Source organism: Chiloscyllium plagiosum, chromosome 3 (assembly GCF_004010195.1).
Source record: "Chiloscyllium plagiosum isolate BGI_BamShark_2017 chromosome 3, ASM401019v2, whole genome shotgun sequence".
In the NCBI taxonomy this organism is placed as follows: Eukaryota; Metazoa; Chordata; class Chondrichthyes; order Orectolobiformes; family Hemiscylliidae; genus Chiloscyllium; species Chiloscyllium plagiosum.
In genome coordinates this window covers 15,966,707-15,987,504 of record NC_057712.1, presented here as the reverse complement: position 1 = coordinate 15,987,504, position 20,798 = coordinate 15,966,707, and the positions used below count along the sequence as shown (strand labels likewise).

General features: G+C 40.4%; 1 protein-coding gene across 1 annotated transcript in view; it reads left to right on the top strand.

The window, feature by feature from the left end:
- Window positions 1-20,798, top strand: part of LOC122548596 (phosphatidate phosphatase LPIN1-like) — a 108,804-nt gene that overhangs the window by 60,607 nt on the left and 27,399 nt on the right. Inside the window, exons 7-13 of the mRNA XM_043687431.1 lie at window positions 6,691-6,820; window positions 8,737-9,049; window positions 10,305-10,398; window positions 10,500-10,687; window positions 12,057-12,150; window positions 13,354-13,423; window positions 14,333-14,425. Of these exons, the coding sequence (XP_043543366.1) occupies window positions 6,691-6,820; window positions 8,737-9,049; window positions 10,305-10,398; window positions 10,500-10,687; window positions 12,057-12,150; window positions 13,354-13,423; window positions 14,333-14,425 (982 nt within the window). The remainder of the gene's footprint in view (window positions 1-6,690; window positions 6,821-8,736; window positions 9,050-10,304; window positions 10,399-10,499; window positions 10,688-12,056; window positions 12,151-13,353; window positions 13,424-14,332; window positions 14,426-20,798) is intronic.

Genomic DNA, 20,798 nt, shown 5'->3' with positions numbered 1-20,798 from the left:
TCTTTCCAAATGCTGGCTTTGTCTGTAAGCATTTGCAACCTGTAGATTTTCCTGCGGCCGTGCACCAATTTGATCACTTCTTGAAGTTTCTTTTTAAGAAGCTGAGGGGTTGGAAACAAGGGTCTAAAGACCTTTTTGAATCAGCACAAGAATGAAATAAATTTTAATGTATTGCCTGAGAGCAATTATTGTAATATCATAACTGGTCAAATTTATGGTTGGACTAAGGTGGTCACCTTTTTTCATGTTGTCATTTTGTTAGAACATGTGACATAATGGTATAAAGCTGTCTTCATCTTGCAGCATGACATGCTGAAGGAACTGAACTGCAGTACACATGAATTGTTTACCTTGTGCCCACATGTGCACACCTCTGCTCTGTGATTTATCGTGTCGTATGTATAAATATAGACACCAAGTGTGATTTTAAAGGTTTTATTGAATTCTACAGTACTATGTGACCCATGTCTTGTCCTTTTATTTTGTTAATAGTTGTGGGAACTCAGAACCTTCAAATAACAGCTTGAATTAATTTCAGTGTAATGAGCTACGTTGTGTCACTGATGTGATGGAAGATGTACTGGAGGGGGTCACCTTGGATGTTAGCTGAGGAGTCTAAATTTATGTATGGCCATTGCTTGAGTATTCTGTAGGACCCTCCACGAGGACCAAAGCACATTGCAGAGTGAAGAGGCCTTTTGTCATGGCTTCCTTACACAGATCTGGCTGTTCTGATTCCAACTGTGGAAACAGTTGGAAAATAAAAAGAACTGAGGACTCAGTCAATGTAACGTCAGAGTTTGTACTGAAGCGATTCTAAATAATGAAGCAGGTTCTGTAAGCCACTGATCTCTGATCACTGGATGGATGTAGCATTGTCAAAATGGTGGCTGTGACTGCTCTGTCATCACAATGATCACATTAATTCCCTTGCATGCTCCATTTGTAACCTTCCAATGTTATGCAGCACACTGATCATGTTCATTGGAAAAAGACAGGATCATAGAATCCTGACAGTGTAGAAGCATGCCTTTCAGCCTGTCCAGTCCACACCATCCCAGAGAGACCCACCCCATCCTTGCATTTCCCATGGCTAATCCACCTGGCCTGCACTTCCATGGACACAGGCAATTTAGCATGGTCAATCCACTTACCCTACATATCTTTTGGACTGTGGGATGAAGCTCCTGCAGATGCTGGGAGCACGTGCAAACTACACACAGTCACTCTCGGGTGGAATTGAACCTGGAGCTGAGGTAGCAGTGCTAACCACTGAGCCACCATGCTGACATGTAGAGATATGCTTCAAAGCCCAGCTTTGTTAAATTTAGCGTAGATTATAAATTGGAAAAGAATTCCAGGGAATCAAAGAATGCCACCATCTTGGTTACATTGATATCAAATAACTTTGGTCTTGTCACAGTTGAATTTCAGGCCTTAAATTTAACAGTAGTACATCAATCCAGAATCTTTTGTATGTTGGCCCTTTCTCAGTAAAGAGATATGCATGAGCAGCAGATGCTTTGACATGTGTACACTTTAAATGTAGCAAAGAAACCAGGAAATTGACCCATTGTAATATTTTAAAATTAAATATGCATGCAAATTTCCTCAGAATAAAACACCTGCACCCAAGTTAATATCTTCCAGGCAACATTGTGCCAGTTCCTGGATTTCTTTTTCTCTTTTTTTAAAAAAAAATCAAGTTTTAGAAGTATTTAGTGAAAATGTAGCTACATCTTATGTATCACAAACTTGTTGATAAAGTTTGCTTTATGGCTTTGCATTTGGAAACGTGAAGCACAGACATGTTAGTCATGCTGTAACAGGTCAACAACTGGATAGAAGGTCAACAACTTTATTTCCTCCATATTTGCAATGCATTATCTTAAACTAAAATCCATGAAATAAACAATGATTTATTAAATCTAATAATTTAAGGGTACTTTAAAACATGAATTGCAACATTCATTTGTTGAGGTTCTTTGAGTTGAAGGCAGCATCTTGTATTTGTTGTTTATTCTAGCATTCCTTTTGAGCTACCATCTTCAAACTGTTTGTTTTTTGTCAATAACAATGCAGGTGTAAAGTTCAAACTTACTGCCACTGGATAGCAAATTTGTTCAGTGCAGACAAAATGCATAGTGATTCATGTAATAAACATTTCAAGTAGTCAATAATTAGATTTCTGGGGAGAGAAGTACCTTTTTTGAAAATTCTAGGTTGGTATGTCGGTCAAAAGTTTGGCTAAGTGATCTTTTCTGTAAGCCCATTGCCTCTGGGTGCAAAGAATATCTCCTCTGCCTTCTAATCATTCTATCAACTATGTCCCTGCATATTGATTCTTTCTGAATGAAAATGGGTAATTCCTATCCAGTTTGTACAAAAACTCCCACACAATTTTATTCACCTCCATTCAGTTTCACCTCTACCTTTATTTTGGGAGAGAGAGTAACCCCAGCCGAGCCAATTCCTACTTCTAGTAGAATCCTTGCAATGTCCTTTTGTACTGTTCACCACTTAGTCCTGATCTTAGCATTAGGGTTATGCACAGTCCTTCAGCTCCTGGGTCTATCTAATGTATTACGCAATTCTACTAAACTTAATGGCTCTTGCATCACTTACTCAGTGCTATGGGCATGGAATGCACTGACTGCAACAGTTGTGGACTTGCCAACTTTACAGGCATTTAAGTGGTCATTGGCTAGGCCTATGGACTATAATGAAATAGTGTAGCTTAGATGGAGTTCAGATTGGTTTAACAGGGCAGCGCAACATTGAGGGTCAAAGGGCCTGTACTGCACTGTAATGTTCTGTTCTATCCTACGTATAATCCCTTCCTTTATTGATTTTTACTCACACTGACCTATCCTCATTTCATTTCCTCATGTCTCTTTTTTACATCCTATTTGTCACCTTTTTGTCAAACATTTCAATATTTTATTATAAAGCTGCCTTTCTCCCAATTCTTCATTAATAGCCAATAGGTGCAAGAGTAGGCCATTCTGCCCTTCGAGCCTGCACCACCATTCAATATGATAATGGTTGATCATCCTTAATCAGTATCCTGTTCCTGCCTAATCTCCATAACCCTTGATTCCACAATCCTTGAGAGCTCTATCCAACTCTTTCTTAAATGAATCCAGAGACTGGGCCACCACTGCCCTCTGGGGCAGAGCATTCCACACAGCCACCACTCTCTGGGTGAAGAAGTTTCTCCTCATCTCTGTCCTAAATGATCTACCCCGTATTTTTAAGCTGTGTCCTCTGGTTCGGCACTCGCCCATCAGTGGGAACATGCTTCCTGCCTCCAGAGTGTCCAATCCTTTAATAATCTTATGTCTCAATCAGATACCTTCTCAGTCTTCTAAACTCAAGGATGTACAAGCCCAGTCGCTCCAGTCTTTCAGCGTAAAATAGTCCCGCCATTCCAGGAACCTTGTGAACCTATGCTGCACTCCCCCAATAGCCAGAATGTCTTTCCTCAAATTTGGAGACCAGAACTGCATACAATACTCCAGGTGCGGTCTCACCAGGGCCCTGTACAGCTGCAGAAGAACGTCCTTTGCTTCAATACTCAATCCCTCTTGTTATGGAAGCCAGCATGCTATTAGCTGCCTTCACTACCTGCTACACCTGCATGCTTACCATCATTGACTGGTGTACAAGAACACCCAGATCTCTCTGTACTGCCCCTTACCTAAATTGATTCCATTTAGGTAATAATCTGCCTTCCTGTTCTTGCCACCAAAGTGGATAACCATACATTTATCCACATTAAACTGCATCTGACCACTCACCTAACCTGTCCAGGTCACCCTGTAATCTCCTAATATCCTCCTCGCATTTCACCCTGCCACCTAGCTTGGTATCATCAGCAAATTTGCTAATGTTATTACTAATACCATCTTCTATATCGTTAACATATATTGTAAAAAAAAAAAACTGCAGTACCCCACTGGTCACTGCCTGCCATTCTGAAATGGAGCCATTTATCACTACTGTTTCCTGTCAGCCAACCAACTTTCAATCCAAGTTAGTACTTTGCCCCCAATACCATGTGCTCTAATTTTGCTCACTAACCTCCTATGTGGGACTTTATCAAAAGCTTTCTGAAAGTCCAGGTACACTACATCTACTGGATCTCCCTCGTCCATCTTCAGAGTTACATCCTCAAAACATTTTAGAAAATTAGTCAAGCATGATTTCCCCTTAAATCCATGTTGCCTCTGACCTATCCTGTTACTACTATCCAGATGTGTTGTAATTTCATCCTTTTATAATAGACTCCAGCATCTTTCCCACCATTGAGGTCAGACTAACTGGTCTATAATTTCCTGCTTTCTCTCTCACACCTTTCTTAAAACCTGGTACAACATTAGCCACCCTCCAATCCGCAGGAACTGATCCCGAATCTATCGAACTCTGGAAAATAATCACCAACGCATCCACGATTTCCCGAGCCACCTCCTTCAGTACCCTGGGATGTAGACCATCAGGCCCTGGGGACTTAACAGCCTTCAGCCCTAACAGTGTCTCCAACACCAATTCCTGGCAAATATAAATTCCCTTCAGTTCAGGGCCTACAGCCACTGTTACATCAGGGAGATTGCTTGTGTCTTCCCCAGTGAACACAGATCTGAAGTACCAATTCAATTCTTCTGCCATTTTTGTTCCCCGTAATATATTCCCCTGTTTCTGTCTTCAAGGGCCCAATTTTAGTCTTAACCATTTTTTTGCCTTTCACATACCTAAAAAAGCTTTTACAATCCTCCTTTTTATATTTTTGGATAGTTTACCTTCATACCTCACCTTTTTCTCTGCGCATTTCCTTCTTAGTAATCCTCTGTTCTTTTAAAAGCTTCCCAGTCCTCCGTTTTCCCACTTATCTTTGCTATGTTATACTTTTTATCTTTGTTTCTTAACTTCCCTCGTCAGCCACAGCCACCCATGCCTCCTTGTAGGATCTTTCTTCCTTTTTGGAATGAACTGATCCTGCATCTTCTGCATTATACACAGAAATATCTGCCATTGTTCCTCCACAGTCATCCCTGCTAAGGTATTGCACTTTGGCCAGCTCTTTGGCCAGCTCCTCCCTCATAGTTCCCTTTTATTCAACAGAAATATTGTCACTTCCAATTGTACCCTCTCCCCCTCAAATTGCAGATTGAAGCTTATTGTATTATGGTCACTACTCCCCAGTGGCTCCTTCACTTCGTGGTCCCTGATCAACTCTGGTTCGTTGCACAATACCAGATCTGGAATTGCCTTCTGCCTGGTCAGCTCCAACACCAGCTGTTCTAAGAATCCATCTCTGAGGCACTCCACAAAGTCTCTCTCTCTCTCTCGAGGTCCAACACCATCTTGATTCTCCCAGTCTACCTGCATGTTGAAATCCCCCATAACAACTGTAGTAACATCTCTGCGACAGGCCAATTTCAGCTCCTGATTCAACTTACATCCGACATCCAGGCTACTGTTTGGGGGCCTGTAGATAACTCCCATTAGGGTCTTTTTACCCTTAGAATTTCTCAGCTCTATCCATACTGACTCTACATCCCCTAATTCTCGGTCCTCCCGCGCAAGGGACTGAATATCATCCCTTACCAACATGGCCACCCCATCCCCTCTGCCCGTCAGTCTGTCCTTACAATCACATGCTATCATATCATGTTTAAAACTTGTCTCCTGCAATTCAAGTCATTTGTTTATTTTGATATGTACGGTATATCAAATGATTTTCTAGTAAATAAAAACTGAAAGAACTGAATGCTGTAAATAAGAAGCAAAAGTTGCTGGAAAAGCCCAGCAGGTCTGGCAGCATTTCTGAGGAGAAATCAGAATTGATGTTTCTGGTCTGGTGACCTTTTTTTCAGAACCTGAAGAATGTTAATTCTGATTTCTCATCACAGAAGCTGCCAAACTGCTGAGCTTTTCCAGCAGTTCATGTTTTTGGATCTACTACTGTGTCCTGTGAATCTCCACTATAATCAGCTTCTAGTCACAAACATTTGTCTGTCAACGCACCTTCCTGGCACTGAGCTAATTTTGTGACTACCTTTTTTTTGTTACCTTGGAAACAAACCTATTGCTTCCCAAATCCATGAAGGTAAAAACCAAATTCATTTCATGGAATACTAATCCAAAATAAGCAGAGTTTCTGTCCATTTGGTCTTTTGGAACACCATTAATTTTACTGAGTTCTGGCTGTTTGAATATTTGCTGCTTTTTTAAAAAAATGATTGAAAAGCTTTGTTGTTTTTTCCTTGAGGGGTTGTGTCTAGGAAGTGGTTATACTTCCTAACCTGTGTAGGCCATTTTGTATTTGAACCAACTAACGGCCTTTTTGATTTCATTTCCATCTGAATATTAAGAACTAGCTACTATTGTGCACTTAAGTCAAAAGAGTATAACTTTGTTTTTTAATGGAAGTAAAATTAGCCCATTGAACTGGTATATAATCAGTGTTCATCTAACATATTAATAAAGCATAACCATTCTGTTTCTGATTGATACAAGGTGTAGAATAATTTTGGGTGGGCTCCCTAAAAAGAAATCTGATTTAAAACAAGTGAGCAGTTAAGTCATCCATTCGTGACCATGTGATTTGTTTAGAATGGCTAACGGCAAACTGACCATCTTCCACCTGAGACTTTATGTCCACTGACTAATTACTTACTTATTTCACAGGGTTGCAAGATCCCGTCCTCCAACACCGAACAGTGATTCTGAATTGGTTAGCAAGCCATCTGAAAGAGGGATGAATAGAATAAACACAGAAATGCATTGGGCATGGGGAGAACTACCGCAAACCAGCAAGGTATCTAGAAAATGCCATAAGGTTAGATAATGGAGTACCTTTGTAAGCTGATTAATATTTCAAGGTTTTTGTATTGTGTAATGAAAGGATGTTTTGATGTTTGTATATAGTTTAGTGTTGTCAGACATAAACCAATTCCCCACTGACATTTCTCCTTTATTTCATGAGGCCTATTCCAGTAATGCTGTACATTCACACTGTCTATTCAACCTTTTTTTTATTGCTCATCCTCTATCCTTACAATGTTTTTTTTTCCTCTTTCAAATGTTTAACTTACTATCCTCTTCAGTTTATTCATGCTTAACTCTGCTTGAAGAGACCTCTAATAGACCCTTAAAAATTCTGCCAACTGCGTGCCACCCCCCACCAAAAACGGTTCCAAAACCGCTATCTTGTTTTTAACAATTATTTTTTTATTAGAATTTTTTAGATTCCCTACAGCGAGGGGGGAGGGGGGAGAAGCCTGTTCGGCCCAACAAGTCCACACTGACCCTCCGAAAAGTAACCCACCCAAACCCATTTCCCTCTGACTCACCTAACCTAGGGGCAATTTAGCATGGCCAATTCACCTGACCTGCACATCTTTGGACTGTGGGAGGAAACCGGAGTACTCGAAGGAAATCCACAGACGTGGGATGAATGTGCAATCTCCACACAGTTACACGAGGTGGGAATTAAACCCGGGTCCCTGGCGCTGTGAGGCAACAGTACAAACCACTCAGCCACCGTGCTGATCAGTTTTCAGTTTGGAGTTGTGCATATGCAGCCAGGATGTGAATATGGTTAACAATAATGGTCTGCCAATTGAATTGAGTTAACTTTGTCATGTATTTAAATGAGTACAGCGAAAGGTTTACACGTCATCACTTAGGTCGCCACCTTCGGTACAAAGTCCCTAGTTACAGACTCTTCAGGACATCATCCTAAGATGACAAACTAGAAAAGTAAGGCAGTAAAAGGGTTAACATTACAGATAAGGATAAATTGGACATAGAGAAATAGTTTAGAACAATAGCCTTTCCAAACTAATCCACGCTGGTACCTAGCTTCCAATCTGCATCAGACTTCATCTCTGGGCTGGGAGACTACACTACTCTAGAATCACCTTGAGGCTAAAAGGGCATGCCAGGTCAAAAGACTACCACATATTACTGGGAGACAAGGTAGCTCGGTGATTAGCACTGCTGTCTCAGTGGCAGGAACCTGGGTTCGATTCCAGCCTCCAGCGACACTCTAATGTTTGTACATCACCCCCATGCCTATGTCAGTTTACTGGATCCTCTGGTTTCTTCTCAATCCAAAAATATGAAGGTTAGGTGGATTGGCCATGCCAAATTGCCTGTTGTGTCCAAGATGAGCAGGCTAGGTGGATTAGTCATGGGAAATGCAGGGTGTTGGGGGTGGGGTTGGAAGGAGGATCTGGGTGGGAAGCTCTTTGCAAGGTCAGTTTCAACTTGATGGGTTGAAAGGCCTGCTTCCACACTGTAGGGATTCTTTAACTTCTGATTCTGAGACTGTTGTGGTGGGTCTAAGTGAGGCAGTGTCAGTCTGCACTGAGACTAAGAGTTCAGAACTCCACCAAGAAGAGGGAAAAATGAAAAGAAAAGAGTGGGGGGGTATTTAAAGAAGAAATGGGTGGTGTAGATGAGCTCTGGCTGAAGCTGCCATCTTGGAAAAGCTGCATGATATTCCATTTTCTTGTTTTCATCTTTTTCTTCATTCTTTCTCCTATTTATTCACTCCCTTCTTTTCCTTTTTTAAATCTAACCTAGCTTTGGGATTTGAGGCCTTTTTTTACTCACAAGATCCCTGTTCTTAAAATGACTTTTTCTACTGTTAATGAGACATGGAGCAAAAGCTGTAGCATTTTATGAATACGTATGTCCAACAGTTAATCAGTTCTAATTTCTTTTCAGCTCATAACTCATCAGAAAACTGAAGAACCTAATCTGGTAAACATCACTCCATCTGGAAACACTCACTTCAGAGTGATCGAGAGCGCCCCCTATGTAAACACACACAACAGTTCACCATCTCCCCCTCCTCTAGTGAAACCTGAGCCTCTAGCAGTAAAAGAGATTGCTTCTCAGTCAATGGTCAATTTTACATGCAGTTCAGAAACCTTTGAACCCTTGAGAGCTCCAGTTGTGACAGAAAATCAGGAGCCAGTCCATACTGGCAACCAAACGAAACAAGTCAACAAAACCGATTCCCCGTCCAAGAAGAAAGGTAAGAATGTCTAAAATGACACTGAAGCACTCTGCTGTATGTGCTGTGCTTGCATAACAGAACTGCAGGTTCTGTTTTAATGTGTCATTAACATGTCCCAAACTTCACCATTTTAAAGCAAAAATGATGGGACCCATACATATGTAAATGTTCTGTACTTTGTGTACAGAGGAACCTTGATTATCTGGCATTCGATTATCCGGACAAGATTACAAGGTCCCAATGCTTGGCTAAACTGTGCTATCCGGCATTCGATCATCCAAACAAAATACTTCCTGCCAGTTGTCGTTCGGATAATTTGTTCTGAAATCTTAGATTCACTAAGACCTGACTCTTGAGCAAGTGAGTTGCATTGGTTTTATGCTGGAGGGAGAAACTTTGCAAAACTAGGGATAAACTAAAGATGTGAATTCTTTGTCCATTTTTAGTAATTCTGCATAAAGGATATCTTTGAACTTTAGTTCCAATACATTTGTACGATACATTCCTTTTGAGAGTGGGGATATAAATCCTCCTCTGCAGTTCTCTTCTGTTCAAGGCAGAAGAGTTCTTACCTCAGTCAACACGTTGGATAGTAAATGGAAGTTGCCAGAAATCAAATGTAGTAATACACTTGGCAACTATTCACAAGCCTACAAATGAACAGAGTCCAGAAAGTCAGCAACTTGTGATATGTCAAATATTTGGAGTGTATTTTCAGAAGGGTCTTGAAATTGGATATTGATTTGCAAGTCTGTTTCCTCAGACATTTAAACACCATTTCTAAAATTTCCTGTCAAATTGACAAGTTTTTATCTTGACTTATACAGTTCTTGTGGGCAAACATATATCACCATTTCTGGACCTACTTTTTGTGCACAGCTTCCTGTACTTATTGTTTTAGTTTCCAAATGGGAAAAAGTTCCTCTTATGTACTGTCTGTTTGATTGCGCCTATGCATTTTACAGCTCCATGCACTGTGGTGTCTGGTTAAACCCAAGGACTGAAAATGTTCTGATGTGATTTAATACCATGAGCTCTTACCTGTACCTACTGGTTTCACTGCAGATGTCCACTTACAACTGGAATCCCAGTTCACTGAAGACGTTTGCTGAAACTGTGTATGGGATTGATTTGTGTGTACTCTGATGTGTTTCCAACCTTTGGTAATGATAAAATGGAAATGCTACTGGTGTTGAAGCCTAGATTTGTATCTTTAATTTTTCTTTTTCCTTTTTTCTCTCTCTCCCTCTCCCTCTCTCCCTCTCTCTCTCAGATAAATGCAGTCGTCACCTGGGCACAGATGGTGTTTACCTGGATGATATCACTGAGATGAATCCTGAGACTGCAGCACTTTATTTTCCAAAATGGTAATTTCAATGAAATTGTGGATTTCTTTCCAGAGCTCCGTTAATGGTATAATCTAGAATATACCTGGTGTAACAGTTCTGTAATTTTTTTTCCCCCACAGTGAAAATGGCGCAGCTAACCGGAATGAGCCTGGAGATGGAGTGCATTCAGAAAATCAGTCACCGCACACTATAGGCAGCTCTGGAATGGACAGTGGAGTTGACAGTTTCTCTGATACTACTGGGGACCTACCAACCATTGCTATTTCACTCTGCGGTGGGCTTAATGACTACAAAGAAATAACAAAAGGTAAACATTCCAGGAGGCCTAAATTGGTCAGAAAACAATAACCAATCAAGATCCACTCTAATCCGGATCTTGCAAATGTGCCATGTATTATACCCATGTATTCATCTAATTGCAACACCAGTGAATTGAATTTACATTTTGTCATAGACTAATTGTATTAGTAGAAAAATCTATGGTTGTGATTTAAGTTGTGACTTGATCAGTATTTAAAGCATCCAAGACATGTCACTTCCATTTTAATTTGCTTTATATCTAATAGCTTAGAACATTTAGTACAATTGGACTTTTTCTATTTTTGTTTAGATACACTGCATTGCTCAAATTCATATAACATGTTTTTTAACTATTACCTGTTCTTGTCAGTAAAAATTACAGTTGCATGAGGTGTGAAAGTGACTCCAGGCAGCTTCCTTTTGCACCAAGCTCCTATAACTTTTATGATTTAACTATGCTAAATCTTATAGTATCATAAAAATCTCTAGAAGCAAGTTTATACAAATCTGATTATTTTTCAAAAATCAACTAAGTTGTCGCAAAAAGCACTTTGTTGTATGCTTAATTGGCCAGAGATTGTATTTTGCAATGTCATACTTAGCAACTTTATATAAAAATCCATTTGTACGAGACCAGATTTATAACTCTTAAAATACTGAGGGTGCCATATTTTAAGAGTCAAGATGTGGTGCTGGAAAAGCACAGCATGCAGAGGAGCAGGAGAATCTGTTTTGGGCATAAGCTCTTCATCAGGAATGAGCTAATGAAGGGCTTATGCCCAAAACGAAACATTGACTCTTCTGCTCCTTGGATGCTGTCTGACCTCCTGTGCTTTTCCACTGATACGCGCTCTCGACTCTTAAAACAGGGCTGGCATACTGGGTAAGGGCACCTTTTGAGAACAGCAGTGGTCTGAAGAATATGATCTGTTTATAATCAGTGGCTCCTAAATACACTTGGTGTTACCAAAATGTGAGGGGGAACAGCAATGGTTTTGGTGCAGGCAACTTGGTTTGCTCAATCATTGCTCTGCCATGTGTATATTTTGTGCAATGAAGGGATATTTTCTTGGGAACAAATCTCTCGTACTGGTTGTAGGAAGGATGGCATTCTGCCTAATCCATGAAAGACAATGGTAAGGTTCAGGGTGAAACTGAATGTAACCTGGGAACTTTTGGCTTTTTGTTGTCATGGATAAGTATTGCCAAGTTAAGCCAATGGAATAGCAGGAGGCAAAATCTTTGCTGAAGACCAGCAAGAGAGACTTGATATTTTTGGATAGATGAATGAAGATGAGACAAATGGTCCTTTTTTTAAAAAAAATTTCTTGATCTTGTAACAAGACTTGATATACAATTTTTTGGGTTTTTTGCAGAACAATTTTTGCAGCACTCTGTCACATACCAACAGTTTGCAGAGAATCCAGGAATGATTGATGATCCCAATCTGGTTGTGAAGATCGGAAACAAGTGAGTGCAATGCGATGCACGTCTTGCTCTCTAAGTGGAGAATATGCACCAACTGATTGCTCAGAATGTTTTGGCCAAAATCTTCCAATCTGTGCTGGAATCCCTTTTTCCAGTGATAACTAGGCACATTTATCAGTTTACGTTTTGCTCTGAATTTTCTGGGCAATTGTCTGATGGTGGGTCCTTCTAAACTTGGACAGCCCAAGGATCCTGGGAGGAAGTGGTTGAGAGAACCTGAAAAGCTCTTAAATGCACTAAAGCTTTTAAGTGAGTTTTTGTCAACGTAGAGAATGAGACAAATGGGTGGGGGGGTGGGGTGTAGTGTGTGGTGAGGTTGTTTGGGGGGGTGGTGAGGTTGTTAGGGTGACTGTCCAAGCTCACCTGGGTTTGAGGAAGGGGCTGAATAGTGGATTGGTGTGGGGTTGGGATGCTTCAGAATTGGAGAATGAAAGTTTAAGCTTTAAAATTAAGTTGGTGCATTAGAACTTGAGTCGTGGTGGAACATCTGGTCTTTGACCCATTGGGAGTAATGGGCTGCTTCCAATAGTCTCTGGCCACCACCTCCCTCTATCTTTTTGTATTAACTTTATGATCTGATGCTATCTTTAACTTTTATTCCTCATAGTTGACTAATCTATTCCTGTTGGGTGTTTATGCCTTCAATGAATATATGATGAGCCAAGTGTTCATATGCTGCTAGTCATTTCCTGGATACCTTGGTACACTTCCACTTCAAAATGTCTTTTCCATCACAGTTAACTTTCCATTGTACCTTTACCATTTTGTTTTATCGACCCTATTGAGTTTTGGATTGAACTAAATCAGGGCTTCTCAAACTCTGGGTTAGGGTCTCATGTAGAGTCCCATGCTGAGACTGTCTGTGTGCTCGTTCCATGGTCACTGTTGGACTCCAGCTGAGGTATATCAGCTGTGCTCCCTGTAATGGTCTTCACCAAACCTGCTCTCCATGTCCTCCCCCTCTTCTGATTTCAGAGAGGGGTAGTAACAATCTTCAAGCCTTGAATTGGAGTTGCTGTGGGTGGAGTGGAGAAGGGAAAGAAGTTTGAGAAGCACTAAACCACGTTGTCTTTATATATGTGGGGATATTTGTCAAGTTTAATTCTGCTACTTATGGAAGATCAATCAACCTGTTGGGATTCTATATTTTCTGATATGAATATAATCTTCTGACACAATCTCTAGGTATTATAACTGGCCAACAGCTGCTCCCATGCTTCTAGCTGTGCAAACATTCCAGAAACCATTGCCAAAGGTGAGTTAACATTTAACTGGCATAGAGACTACAGTCATCCAATATGTAGACTTCTAAATAAAAGATGTCTTGTAACATTGATTTTATGCAATTGGAGACCTAGCCCTAATTCTCTCCATTAGGGGAAACAACCTCCCAGTTTCAACAAGATCACCACATTTCTTCTTCAATGAGTATAGGCCCAGGCCCAACCACTTGAATAAAATTTCACAAAATAGCCAATTCATTTCCCATGAAGGAGTCCTGTTAGAAGCAGTCCAGAGAAGGTGCACTCATATAGTAGTTGGCTTTTTTTGAATGACCAGTAGGGCAATCTAGACTAATGCATTCAGCTGGTTTGTAACCCTATGCACAAAAGTATTCAAGAATGGTATTAACTAATGTTTGATGCATTATCAAAGGTTATGGAGACCTTAGTGAGGTGGTCTTGGGGGTGGCGGAGTATAATTCACTTTAATAGATATTATCTTGTAACAATATACAAACTTTAGTATACTTAAATGCTGAATTCAGTAATAAATTAATTAAATGACTTGTTTTATTATGTATACATTTAAAATGTCCATGTCTGATTTAGAATTTCAATTCTATTTAATGTTAAATCGGAAATGTTAACCTATATTTTATGTATTTCTAAACTATATTTTTCTCTCTCCTTTTTTTCATTTTCCTTTTGTGGTGATTTTGAATTTGTTTTAAAAATCATTCAAGTACTCATGCCTCGGTTACTTGCAGTCGCTGTTTAATGTTGCAACGTTTTGGTTTGCAAAGATTAGTTTTATGCCCACAGTATGTTGTTTTGCTTCCTTCACTTGGGAAAACAGCATTTTCATGTTTGTTTTTTGTATAGCATTTAGGTTCACCATTTTTTTTGTTATTCCATTAGTTACTTTTGTACATTTGTAATAGGTGACAGTGGAAAATCTGATTAAAGAAAAGATGCCTAAGAAAGGAGGCAGATGGTGGTTTTCATGGCGTGGGAGGAACACCAAAGTGAAAGTGGTAAGTTTTTATTTTCTTTTTTCCCCTACATAGTAATTGTCCAAATAACTAACTGCTCAGAATATAATGTTAGAGACCAAAAATAAACTGCGATGCTGGAATCCAAAGTAGGTAGACAGAAGGCTGGAAGAACACAGCAAGCCAGGCAGCATCAGGAAGTGGAGAAGTCACTGTTTTCAGGTGTAACCCTTCAGGACTGAGGGTGGGTGTGGGGGAACTGCAGATAAAGGGGGAGGTAGAGCCACGGTGAGGTGAGGATAGGTGAAGGGTATGACCTAGTTGGTGGTTGGGAGGAATGGAAGGGAGGGGCCAGGGCTGGGAAGAGAGTCTGGATGGAGAGGAAGGTATTTTGAAATTGGAGAACTCTGTGTTGGGTTCTCCGGGCTCTAGGGTGCCAGTCGGAAGATGTGATATTCCTTCGATAGGAGCTGTGGTTTGTTTTGGCAATGGAAGTGGCCAAGGATGGTCCTTGAAATTGGAGAACTTGGTGTTGGGTTCTCTGGGCTCTAGGGTGCCAGTCGGAAGATGTGATATTCCTTCGATAGGAGCTGTGGTTTGTTTTGGCAATGGAAGTGGCCAAGGATGGTCCTGTCAGGAAGGGAGTGGTTGGGGGAATGGAAATGGGTGGTGACCTGGTTGTGATGCTTGGTGAGCTGTTCCTGAAGTCTTTACTAACTTTCCTAAGTAAAGAATATCATGTTAGCATATGCAGTGTACAGTTTCATTGTCATGTATTATGGGATTAAATTTCATCAGTCCAGTCCAGTTGATTTGCAAATCATTCTTTAATGAGACACCAGCCCAAAGAAGGAAATGTATCTGTTAGCTGTTGACAAATCAGCCAGTTTGATTTCCTTGTTGAACTTATCTTGATGTGACCTCCTGAAATCAGCCATAGATGTACAGCACAGTAACAGACCCTTTTGGTCCAACTCTTCCCAGAGATCCTAAATTAATCTAGTCTCATTTGCCAAAACTTAGCCCATGTGCCTCTAAACCTTTCTTATTTAAAAGGCATCTGAATGGATATGAATACTGTAATTGTACCAGCCTTCTCCACTTCCTCTGGCAGCTCATTCCATAATGCACTATCCTGTGTGGAAAAGTTGCCCCTTTAGTCCTTTTTTTAAATATAATCATTCCCCTCTTCCCTTAAACCTATGTCCTCTAGATTTGGACTCTCTTACTCTGGGGTGGGCGTGGGGGAAGACCTTAATGTTCTTCCTAATTTTATAAGGTGATTTCTGTCCTAGTCACTTGTCTCTGGTCAACCTACAGTGCAATGGAATGAGTGATAGCTGACTGGCACTGCCCATTCAGTCTCACTGCAGAACTGAGTCAAATTCCTAAGTGTAGGCTCACAGAAACCAAAGGACATTTCACCTCATGCCGTGATGATCATTTGACAACATTTTGATGTGACCATGGGCATTGTTGCCCTCAGTATATTGGGAAACCTCTTTCACTTTCTCTGGGCTGAAAGTGTTTGAGGTGAAGTCTCCCCTTTATCTTTTTCGGGCAGGTTGTAGAATCCATGCAAGTTGGAAGAAGCTGCTACAATCTGTGGTAAGACTTTGTTCAAATGGGTCAAATCTACTAACGGGCCCTAAAATGCAAGCCAAACACTCTGTATGACAATTCAAAACATTTGCTGATTTGAGCTGAATATGACTACATCACAAGTGCAGTTCTGAAAAATTCCTACTGACTCTAAATATTTAAACTTTTTTTTGTTTGTGCTCTCTCTCTGGAGATGCTGTCAGTTACTGAGTTTCTCCAACATTCTGCTTCAGGCCCTGTTGCTACATACTGCTTGCATTGTTTAAATCCAACATTAACAATGTGAAGGCCACATGAGAACTCAGCTTGCATTGAGGTATTGAAGCACTTCTGAACATTTTTGTTGACTTTACCTGAACCATCTTTACAAGACTACCCTGTGTTAGCACCACATGTGTGCACATACTTCCCTCATTGCTTCCTGCCATGCTGGGCAGCAGAGAACAACATGTTGGAGTAGGTGTTTGTGTGATGGGCCAGTGGGAATGTGTGGGATATTAGGTAGGAAGTGTTACTTTTGAGAAATACGGGAAGATGAGATTTGAGGCAGGAGTATATTTGAGGTGTTCAGTCTTGCAGCTCCATTTTCCCCCACACTTGATTAGTAGTTACTGTGGGGTACCATTTCTATCTCAAACTTTCAAGGTGTCATTAGGCAAGTATATAGAGTAGGCTCACAGATCCATGGGTGGCTGAATGGCCTACTCCTTTCCTATCATCTTTTTAGGGTTAAATTTTCTTTGTTCCACTGAGAATCTGTATGGTTCAGACTTTGGTGAATCAACACTGGAAAATTCCGGCTTGGGTGGGGATTGCACTAGTCGGGGCATTGTGGGATTGACTTTCTTTTCTCCTTGATCTTGTCCCTGCTGTGTAGGGATGTATGTTTTTAAGCTTACACTTTCTGCAGTGGCATGTGGGTATACTCCTGATGGATTTGTGCGCCTCCATCTGTTGCATGTCCTAACCTCAGCAAGGCATTCATTATCACCTCTGGGTTTAGAGAATGCCAGCACGTCTCGCTCTCGCTGCGTGTCACTTCCTTCTCCTGCAGGAAAGAGGAGCGCCAGTGATACTCACTCCCTCATACAATGTGGCTCAGTGATACAGCCTTTGTTAGATGAATAGAATCTTGGAAACTGAAGAGTTGGTTGCTGATTGTAGTTTTTTTAAGGAGGTGGCAGATGGTGTTCGAGTGAATTTGAACAATTAATGGATCTACTGGATGGGTTGATAGGAAAAGCCATCTGAGGATTGATCTCACTGACTTTTATTTGTCTTATTGCACTCTATCCATGTTGATGAGACAATTTGTGCTGCTTGAGACTATCCAATCCCTCTAAGCATGTGTTTGGAGAACTGCCTGCTGCTCCTGTTCTTCCAAATGGAATGCAAAATCTATTTAATTCCAACTTCGTTTTCTTACCAAGGTCTTCAGTGCAGTTTTTGAAAACCATGTGGCACCCGTTTTTTATTCTCATATGCAACCATAGCTTGAACTATTACAGCATGGTACAAAGCTCTGATGTTCAGAGTTCTGGTTTAATGTTGTCTACTGATATGTTAAAATCAGAAGCAAGCCTTTTGAGACTGCTCCACCATTTACTATGATCATGGCTGATCTGTTTGGGATTCATACACCCATCTAGCTCAAATGTTTTTGATTTTCCATTCTAACAAACTGTCAACCTCTACATAATTCTGACATCAATTTTGACCATGTTTTGAGGCAGTGTTTCAAAGTTGTACATCATTTCTGAGGGGAAGAATCCTGCTCTTTTTTTTTTTTAAAAAGAAAGTTAACCCTAACTTTAAAATGTTGCTCCCTAATTCTCCCTCCCCCTGGAGGTATCCTTTCCAAGTCTACCATATGGAGACTGAAATGGAAAATGTTCTGATCAGTCAGGCTACCCCTTTGCTGTTCCCTTCCAGTAGAAGCAAGCCCACATTGTACGTATTTGGTCTCTGCGATTTTGGGGTTACCAGTTCAAACAATGTCTACACTATCTCTCTCCGTGTTGTTCAGGCAGCTTGATGTTTCAAGTTGGCATTGCGTCCAGGCCAAGTTTTTTTTCTTTCAAACTGTATTGAGTGTCCATTAATGGGCTTGTCTTTTCTGCCTGGGAGACTACCTGTGCATCAAAACCAATTCAGGCATTCATTTTTTTTTTCCTGTTGAATTTACTTGATCAATACTGGCACCAATCCAGTTCCTGCAAATAGGCTGAATCAATTTGTTTGGAAAATAAATCTGCATTGTACTCCTATAGTTTTATACAGCAGATCATTCACTTTTTTCACCCAGGAAGAAAGAAAAATTTGCTGCTTAAGGTAAATCATGGGACATAATTTTCAGTTCAGGAATGATTCCATCTTTCAGGATGGATATGACTACAGCTCTAATGATTGAAAGGATACTCAAGAAGTAATTCACAAAGATATATAGTCAATTTTTATCAAGGCAACAGAGTAAAGTGACATAAATAGCCTATAAAATTTACCTTTCAGCTTCTCATTTGTTCAGTATTTGCTCTGTTAGCCTCTGCTATGAAGCCGTTGACAGTCTGCACTGATTTTGCATATGAATGTACAAATTGAGCAGGAATGGCCACATGCCCCATGGTTGCTCCACCATTTCAATAAAATAACAGCAGACCTCATTAGTTTCCATCCCTTGATAACCTCTAACCCCATTCCTTAAGGATTTTTTAAAAAACAAATGGCAGAACTGGATTGACTGTTCCAAGACTCAACCCTTTTGAGAAAAGAAATTCCCCTCATGCCCCTTTAAATTGGTGACTACTTTTTATTCTATTTTGTAATAGTCAGCCCAGTACTAGCTCCTTTCCCAAGATCCTCTTGGGTGCTAACCCTAATCCTGGTAACATCCAGGTAGTGGCAAATCATTTATTCATAATAATGAATGAGCTTTCTGGATCAAGTCAATGTAAAGATGAGAGTAATATGATGTTAAGTGGTCTTAACCCTGGAGTCATGAAGTCTGCACTTTTCTTTCCAGTTTTCTTTTTTAAAAAAAAGTCTTTTATGTGGTTTCTCAGAATTGGGGAAAAGCTTTAATTTGAGGAGGTTAATTTGTGTGTGTACCTGGGAGCAGTCTGTGTGACACATTGCTGGCCGGGCCTCAGTGAGAATTTGTGTTGTGATCCTCTTTGAACTCCAGGCGTAAGCAGCAGGTGGAGGAGTTCGGAAGTAGCTGAGACAATGTCAGTTTAGCTTCCTGTGTTGACTGCAATTCCTTGACAGATCAGAAATAAAACCAGCCCTACAACTGCAGCAGACTCCATGTTAGATCTAATGTGAGAACTAGCATTCAGTATAAGACAAAGTTGGAAAAAGAGAAATTAATTGCAAAACTGAGGTGAGTTTGAAATTGAAAGGAAGTTTGCAGTAGTCATCTGAATAAAAGATCCTTTATTGTAGTTAGGAGCTTTGAAATCCGAGCAGTGGGCTACTGTAAGCCAGGGTGTTTTGATGTATTAAGCCACTGCAGGTTGGGAGATCTGTGCTGGAGTTATAAATGAGTCCTGCTGGTCAATATTTTCATGGCTTGGCCAAAAGCTAATGAAAGTTGCTCGGTGAAATCTTGCACCTTGGAGAATTGCTGGAACACCAAAGAGAATTCCAGGGAATGGTTGGTTACATACCTTTTTTGAGTTGACACCAAAAAGTGAATTAACCTTTTTAAAGGTATGGTAAGATGAGGGATAGCTTGGGGGTGTTGTAGACAATAAAAATAGGACTGTTTCATAATGCAAATCTGTAAATTAGTGTTGTTAATAGTTTACTTTGTTTAACTTTCTTAGATTTATTTTTCAGTTAACTGCTACTTCTAAGCATTGACCATCCTGAAATGGATTGTAACATTGAAGCTCAGCTTTCATTTCCAAATAAAACAACAAATATTTCTATTGATGAAAATTGAAGTACAGGTTTACTGACATCTGTTTACTTTCCGTTGAGCTTCTGCCTAAGTGTTTGGCATGATGAAATAATAGGCTTTCGTTTTTCTTTTATTGTAATTTTTCATACTTAACCAAGACGATAAATAACACCGCAGAGATAGCAAGATCTGCATGAAATGCATGTGAATAGACTGCCATCTCCAGGACTTTTTTTTTAAAAAAAAAAGACCAAAGATTATGAAGCCTAGAGCTTTGAAGCCTGTAGCTTTAATGAAGGTTCTTTTAGGCGTAGAACTTGCTACTTGATGTAGCCATTATTCTTTGTAGAATTGGAAATGATTTTTAAAACTACGTTTCACTGAAAGGTTTCCTTTTTAAAGTGTTCAACAAAACTTAAGAATAAAGAAAATTTACAGCCCAGGGACAGGCCCTTCAGCCCTTCAAGCCTGAGCTGATTCAAATCTGTCTAGACCTGTTGCCCAATTCCTAAACATCTGTATCCCTCTGCTCCCCACCTACTTGTGCATCTGTCTAGATGCATCTGAAATGAATTGACTGCCTGCCTCTACTACCTCTGCTGGCAACGCGTTCCAAACGCCCACCACCCTCTGAGTGAAGTACTTGCCGCGTGTATCCCCCTTAAACTTCCCACCTCTCTCCTTGAAAGTAGTGACCTTTCGTTATTGAATCCTTCACCCTGGGGAAAAGCTTGTCTCTATCCACCCTGTCTATACCCTTCATGATTTTGTAAACCTCAATCAGATCCCCCCTCAATCTCCTTTTTTTTTTTTCTAACGAAAACAATCCTAACCTACTCAACCTCTCTTCATAGGTAGCACCTTCCATACCAGGCAACATCCTCGTAAACCTTCTCTGCACCCTCTCCAAAG